Source organism: Myotis davidii, unplaced genomic scaffold (assembly GCF_000327345.1).
Source record: "Myotis davidii unplaced genomic scaffold, ASM32734v1 scaffold49, whole genome shotgun sequence".
NCBI lineage: Eukaryota > Metazoa > Chordata > Mammalia > Chiroptera > Vespertilionidae > Myotis > Myotis davidii.
Genome location: NW_006300375.1, coordinates 5145297 through 5152804, shown reverse-complemented (window position 1 = coordinate 5152804; position 7508 = coordinate 5145297). Strand labels below are relative to the sequence as shown.

The window sequence follows — 7508 nt, the reverse complement described above, 5'->3', positions numbered from 1 at the left end:
GGCAGAAAGGGAAGGAGCTGCTTGAGGGTAAAAGAAGCCGTTTTGTACGCAACTCAAGACTAATTACACAAAGAATTAGTGGAAGCTGATGTGTAAATGGTTCGGAAGGCATAGCGCTAAACTGGTGAGTTTATTTTCTGTCTTGCCTTGGAGTGGAGAGAATGATCATTTTCTTGAGAAGAAAAAGCACACAGGTGTCCATTTGTATTCTAGGATAATCAGGCTATGAAAAATTCATTGTTTCATATTTACATTCAGGATAAACTCTGTTTTTCTTTCATCTGTAGGGAAGACTTTAATCCTTTCACAAGTAAGCCCATTATGGGAGCCGCTGCTTGTCCAAATCTGACTTTATACCCACATCAGACTAAATTTTGGGTTAATCTTTGCCATATATTTTTAATTTCTGAGTTGGCCCCTGCTTAGCTCAAGACCAGAGACAGCCCCTGACCTGGTGTCTCACCAGCAGCACCTGTTGAGATAAGCAGCCTCCCTCTTACCTCCTGTGTGCACTGCACCTCTTCCTGAGCTCACTTCTGAAACATCATTCTTTTTTTTTTAATACATATTTTATTGATTTTTTACAGAGAGGAAGGGAGAGGGATAGAGAGTTAGAAACATAGAAGAGGGAGAGACATCGATTGGCTGCCTCCTGCACACTCCTTACTGGGAATGTGCCCACAACCAAGGTACATGCCCTTGACCGGAATCGAACCTGGTACCCTTGAGTCCGCAGGCCGATGCTCTATCCACTGAGCCAAACCAGTTAGGGCAGAAACATCATTCTTCCTCTTAAAGAAGTCACAGTTTTTCCTGGCAAGTCTAACTTAGTTCCACTTTCAGCTCTAGCCGGTTTGGCTCAGTGGATAGAGCATTAGCCTCCAGACTGAAGCGTCCCGAGTTCAATTCTGGTCAGGGGCATATGCACAGCTTGGCAGGCTCAGTCCCCAGTAAGTAGAGGGTGTACAGAAGGCAGCCAATCAGTGATTCTCTCTCATCATTGATGTTTGTATCTTTATTTCCCTCTCCCTTCCTCTCTGACATCAATTTTTTTTAAAAAAGTTTAGTGTTTTCACCTCTGATCTCTCAGTGTGTGGTCAACTTAGAGCTCAGCACGTATAGAGTAGTACTAAAGGGCGACGTCTGTGTGAGCGAGAACGCAGGCGATAACCAGGGTGGGATGGGGGCAAGGGCGGAAATAAAAGCCCAGAGTTCCATGACTGAGACCAGGAATTTGTAGAGGTTTATCAGAATCCACAGGTAATAATCAGTGTAAAGATTTATTAATTATAGTCTGAGACTAAGTAAAAAGTAGCCCATGGACAGAGGATAAAAGGATGAGAATAGAAAGTGCTGGGAAAATTGTTACGTTTTTGTCTTGGCATTTTAAACTTTAAATCATTCTCAGTCAGAAAAACAGCTGATTTCTGCGGATAGAAAGAGGTTGGATGGTGGAGTAGAAAGACCCATAAGAAAATGGGAGAATATTGTACAGTGGAACCTCGTTCCTCGAACTTCATTCCACATGACTGTTCGAAAGCCGAATCATTTTTTCCCCCGTTGCAAATAATGTAAATTGAATTAACCCATTCCAGACCCCCAAATGATTCCATTTTAACCTTTCTTATATACAGTACACATCTAATGTACTGTTTAACCTATAAATAAGCACTTTAAAAACAAAAAGGACATGAAATTTAAATGAAAATTTAATAAAGGAAATGTACAGTAAAAATGAAAAATTAATAATATTCACAGCACAATATCCTGAGGTTTTAACAGCGGTAAACTGACTCATGCTCCTTTGTTGCCTGAGAGCCTTGTGACATCATATAGCTCTCAGCATGAAAGGTTGTCAGGTTGAGAAGTGAATTGTTTGAGATGGGGAGACGTTCAAGAATCGAGGTTTGACTGTATTAGTATTTGAGCCCTCTCATCTGCCAGTTTGGTGTGGGGGTTTTTCTATTAGTTAATATCAAAGTCAATTAATTTTATTCCCTATTGCATACAGGCTGGCAATGGGGGAACGGCTCAGAAACACACTGAGTGATGGGAAAAGCCAACCAAGGTTAAAATTTCCACAGGTCATTGTCAAAGTGTGTAATGTGTATGCCTGCGGATTGTTACCTGTTTTTTCTGCAGTTGATGGTTTGTGGTTGTTCTTTCTCTGAAATTCTGCTCTGTTTTGTTCGGAGATAATGTTACTCCAAAGACCAAGTGCTAGTGCTTATGGGGAAAAGTCTTGTGCCACCCCCAAAGAATTGCATGGTGTATTTTTGTTAATCGGTGGATTTCATTTTTTTCCTTTTCCTCCTCAAAGTAAAGTGGCCTCGAGGGAAGGCCATCAGCATCAAGCGAGGCCCGTGTCCTGCGGTGCTCTGTGATGGTGACTGATAGTCCTCAAGGACTGTCTTCAGCTCCTTTGTAACGGAGCTTTGTTCAGTCCTGACTGGACAGGAGGTGTGGTACCTCAGGTGGCTCTGGGCGACAGCAGGTTTCCAAGGAATGGTCAGATTTGTCATTGGAGAGCACCACCTTACAGGCCTGCAATGCGGAGGGTGTCCCCTCAAGCCTGTTGCACCTTGACATACCTCTTCTGGCTGAGTGAGGATATTACTTAGGGTTCCCAGTGATCCGCAGAGTCTGCTCTGAGACCTGCCAGCTCTTGGGGGACCAGGCCCACAGACCTCTTCAAGTGCCATGTGCACTTCGTTGTCTAAAATCGCATCAGATAGGTGAGTTCTGTGAGGCTTCATCCTTTTAGTGGGAGTGTGTGGAATAAAAGGTAATGATTCCATAACGCTTAGGTTTCTGATTTAGTGTCATAAGAGAGTTGGTGGGTGTCACTACCCTAGGCTTACCCATAGCAGGTGTCAGTGGAGTGGACAGGGTCTTGGCAAGAGAGGCTGCCCTTAGCCCACGACTCACGGTGTGATTGGTGTTCAGTGGGGTTTAGGTCTGGTATGTAACAGGGTGGCCTAACCTATCTTGGAAGTTCAGAGAGTTTCCCTGAGAAAATACTCAAAACCAATAGAAGAGTTAGAGCTAATAAGACAAGGGCAGGTGGGGACGGGGGCCTACACAGCAAAGACACTGCATGGTAAACACCACCTATTCTAAGAACCAAGAGGTCTGGGCTGACAGGAGGGGAAGTGGTACCTTAGAGCCATATTGATGGTACCTTCTGGATCTTGAGTCCAGATGAAACCAGGGGAGGGAATAAGCATGAAACTGACAAGGTCAGGTTCTGTTTATCTTTTTTCTCCCCCCCCCCCCTCAAAACAGAGGGGAAGGGAGAGAGAAAGATATTAATTTGTTGTTCCACTTATTTATGTATTCATTGGCTGATGCTTGTATGCACCTTGACCAGGGATCAAACCTGAAACCTTGGGGTCCAGGCCGATTTCTGTTTCTAAAACTCAGTATTGTGTAGAAATGGACTGACAGGATGAAAGCGGCTGTGAGTATGCCTGTTAGGTTGGTAGGTAGTTGAGATGGAGAATGATAGGGGTAGTGTGGTGAGGTGGAGGGAAGAGAGGGTTTTAGCAAGAAAGACTTTGTAGTGGACGGGTTCTGTGTTTGTTCATTGAAGCTGGGTGAGGAGCACAGGGGTGCATTTTACTATCCTTTGTCGTTGTGAACATACTGGAATTTTCCCCCACACTGTGCAGTTGAAAGAAAAGAAGTGGAAGCAGACCAGTTGAGATCTCTCTTCCCAGTGTACTAGTATGTTGTCAATTTGACTCAAACTATTATAAAATTTCAAAAACAAAAAAAAGGAAAGGGAAAGTGGAGAGAGAGCAATCCAGGAGAGGTTCAGGAGCTGGGAGACAAGAGGCTCCCTCCCCCGCCCCCAGGACAGGGGTGTGAGCTCAGTGGGGAGTTGAACAGCCTCCCTCAGGGTCACCCCTGAGTGGTGTCAGGTTTCTTACATGGAGAGCTCTGTATACTGAATACAGAGTGGTCATGAGCAAATGGTCACTGCTCCCTTCACTTTTTAAACATTGAAAGTCCTCATTTCCTTGACAACGCATTTGATCCAAACGATGTTCCCTCCCGCTCCTTACCTTTGTTGCCTATATAACCAAGCAGTGGTGCCCTCTGAAACACCTGAAGATCCTCGTCTACCACAAGATAGTCAATCGCCCTCTGAACGCCTTTTCTCTAAGGGGCACTGCTGACTGTCCTTCCTTAAAATCCTCTCCTCTGTGTTATTCCAGTGTGTGCCGGCCTCCATCTGCCCTTGTCAGGTTCCTAAGTGCCTGTTGTCTGCATCTCAAGTGCTGAATTCAGATTCCCAAGGCTCAGTGCTGCCGCACACTCTTCCCCTAGTAGTTTCCATTCAAACTCTGACTTCTCACTAGCCAGACTTCTGGCTGCATCTCCACACGTATTAGAAGGAATCTTGAAATTGGAGTCTGCAGACATCTATGCTCTTGGGGAAGATATTTTGAGGGATTTATATTTTTCTAAATCCTGAATCTAAGAAAAATTGATCAAGAAAACAAGGGAAAGCAGCATAATTCTCCTGCCAGTATAATAGTCAACACAGATATTCCTGGTTCAGAGGACTCCATTGATGACAGTCCAAGGCTAGGGCAGGGGCACCAGTGTGTACAATGGAAGTTGAAGGTCTTGAGGGCCCAGGACTGGAGCATGTGCTAGAAAGCCATTCAGCCTTGTGGGTGATGCCAAGTTAGAGATGTGAGTGGCCCTTTCTGTGGCTAAGGGTGAATCATTCTTGCAAATAAAATAAATATTAATATGTTGATGTACATAATATACGTTCTATAAATCCTGTGAGATCGTGGGAGAAGTAGCAAGTTTTGGAAGCAAAACAAGTCCTTAGATTGGTGATTCTGATGTTCAGTTTTTGTAATGTGTTGACCTTGACCTTGAAGGAGGCAACAGCTCGTGCCCTCTAACTGGGTTTTGTGTGACCTTGAATGTTACCTTATTCTAATACTCCCCAATAATGCTAGTATTTGGATACTTGCTGTAGGATAAAGTTCTTTGTAAATAACAAAAATGCAAAAAATAAAATATGTGAATGTTGTAAAATAAATAGACATTAACTCAGAAAGCGATCTAAAATCTGAATTGGCAAAAGCATTAGTAGCTGAAACCGGCTTGGCTCAGTGGATAGAGCGTCGGTCTGCGGACTGAAAGGTCCCATGTTCAATTCCGGTCAAGGGCATGTACCTGGGTTGCGGACACATCCCCAGTGGGAGATGTGCAGGAGGCAGTTGATTGATGTTTCTCTCCATCGATGTTTCTAGCTCTCTATCTCTCTCTCCCTTCCTCTCTGTAAAAAATCAATAAAATATATTTTTTTTAAAAAGCATTAGTAATTTCAAAGCAAAACCAAAAATGAGTCCAGCAGGCACTATTTTCAGGTTAAAGAAACATGGAGTGCAATGTGTGCCCACCAGGAGGTGTTTTGGGAGGTGCTCTGTGAATGGAGGATGTTTTTCCATGTCTGGAGTAGTTGTCATCAAACAAGAGTAAGATGAGCACATGGGGTAGTTAATGCTGCTGCTTTATAAGATAGACAACGTTTAAGTAGTAAATACAAGTGGTGGTAGCTTCCAATACCTCACATGATTTTTGTGTATGCAATTATTTTGTGTATGTTCCCTTCTAATATGTTCTCTTCTCAAACGTCTGTATCAGGTAGAGGCTACTGTACATATTGAGATTAATCTTGTCACAATACATTTGTTCATAGTAACAGTGAACCTTGCATTTTTATTATAATAGAAAACCTCTGAAACTCTTACTGTAAGTTTATCACAGAACAGGGATTTGCTCTTAATGTTTATTTATTACTATTGAAAAACAAGTAAATAAAGCATTACAAAAATGCAGAATAGTTAAAATTTGGGGAATTCTGGTTTCTCATTCCTGAATTCTCAAGATTAATATCTGTCAGGAAATTGAAAACCAGTTAAGCTCCCTGCTCCTCAGGCCTCTCCTGCCCACGCTCAGCCTCAGCACCAGCCTCTCCTGTCCTCCGACTTGTCCCCCACGTGTCTCCCAGCAGAGCCCTGGAGGAGATGCTGATTTGGGAGTTGGGCTCCCTGGATTCCAGCCTGATTCTGCTACCAGTTAATGCCTTGACCAGATGCTTCATCGTGACTTAGTTTCTTCATCTGTAAAATGGGGGTATAGATAGGACCAACCTCACGGGGTGGCTGTGACCGTCCCTCAGCATCAGCTGCTCTGTTCTTATCATCACTTGGGCCTGTCAACTTCTGCATCGCTCCAGAATCCCGTGTCTGACCTTTCCACTCTGTTTCCAGTATAATGTTTCTCTGTCTATAGATCCCAACTGCCTGCCTGTCTCCCAGGCTCTGGTCTTTCTCCTCCTATTTCCTTTGATTAGTCCATGGGGTCTTCTGTTTGGTCAGTGAGCAAGTCAGCCCTCACTGCCAGATCTGGCCTCCACTCTGAACCCTGCATTCCTCAGCACCGCCTGCCAGCTGACTTCTCAGTAACTGGCCGATTGCTCTCCTCAGCCCAGAGTCCAGAATGTGAATTGTTAACAACAAAAAGTGGCAAGCAAAGCTATCCCTTTGATAATGTTGTTTTCTGTGATCCCTTTGACTTTTCAAATAATTTTAAAAATCACTGTTTTTCATACAAGCTTGAAATGAGTATTTAATTTCAGATGTGGGGAGTATATTTTACTATATCCATAAAGAAAATGCCCTATGTGTCTTGATAATGGAACCAAAACTATTTCTTGATCTTACTCATTAACATTGAAGAAGAATATCAATTTAATCCCCAGTGACCATCTTTTGTTTGTTTCCCTCCACAAGGATCCCAAAATGTACGTGCAGACAGTGCTGGATGTTCATAAAAAGTACAACGCCCTGGTCATGTCAGCATTCAATAACGACGCGGGCTTCGTGGCCGCCCTGGACAAGGTGGGTGTGTCAGCACGTGGCTTTCCATGGAGGAGGCGACAACGCGGCCCTCTAACTGGGTTTTGTGTGATCGCAGGCTTGTGGGCGCTTCATAAACAACAACGCTGTCACCAAGATGGCTCAGTCGTCCAGTAAGTCCCCCGAGTTGCTGGCTCGATACTGTGACTCCTTGTTGAAGAAGAGGTACAGTGACTCCTGTTTTTCTTAGCAAACCTCTTAAAAGTCTCGGCTTTCATTGAGGCATTAAAATTTGTATCACATTTGACATGCAGGAAATTGTAATTTTTGTATCTCGAGAAAATACTTTAAAGCTAATAATCTTTGTCTCCTAAAGGAAACTCCATACTGTTTGTTACATGCCCAGGTCATTTTTTTCTTATATAACTAATGTCTTGAAGACTTGCAGGCTGCACGGCCCATTTGGTTAGTAACACTGGCTGTGGCAAGGGTGGCAGTGACAGTACAAAGTAGCCGTTCTCTTCCATCTGCTGGTTGTTCCTTTTCTACTAGTGAGCTATTTCCAGTTGAGAACTTGTGGCTGCAGCCTCTCTCGCACCCCCCCCCCCCCCCCCCCCC

General features: G+C 43.8%; 1 protein-coding gene across 2 annotated transcripts in view; it reads left to right on the top strand.

Moving 5' to 3' along the window:
- Positions 1 to 7508, top strand: part of CUL1 (cullin 1) — a 64833-nt gene that overhangs the window by 40829 nt on the left and 16496 nt on the right. For both annotated transcript variants that reach the window (XM_006777169.2, XM_006777170.2), the window contains exons 9-10: positions 6825 to 6932; positions 7009 to 7115. In XM_006777169.2, the coding sequence (XP_006777232.1) occupies positions 6825 to 6932; positions 7009 to 7115 (215 nt within the window). The remainder of the gene's footprint in view (positions 1 to 6824; positions 6933 to 7008; positions 7116 to 7508) is intronic.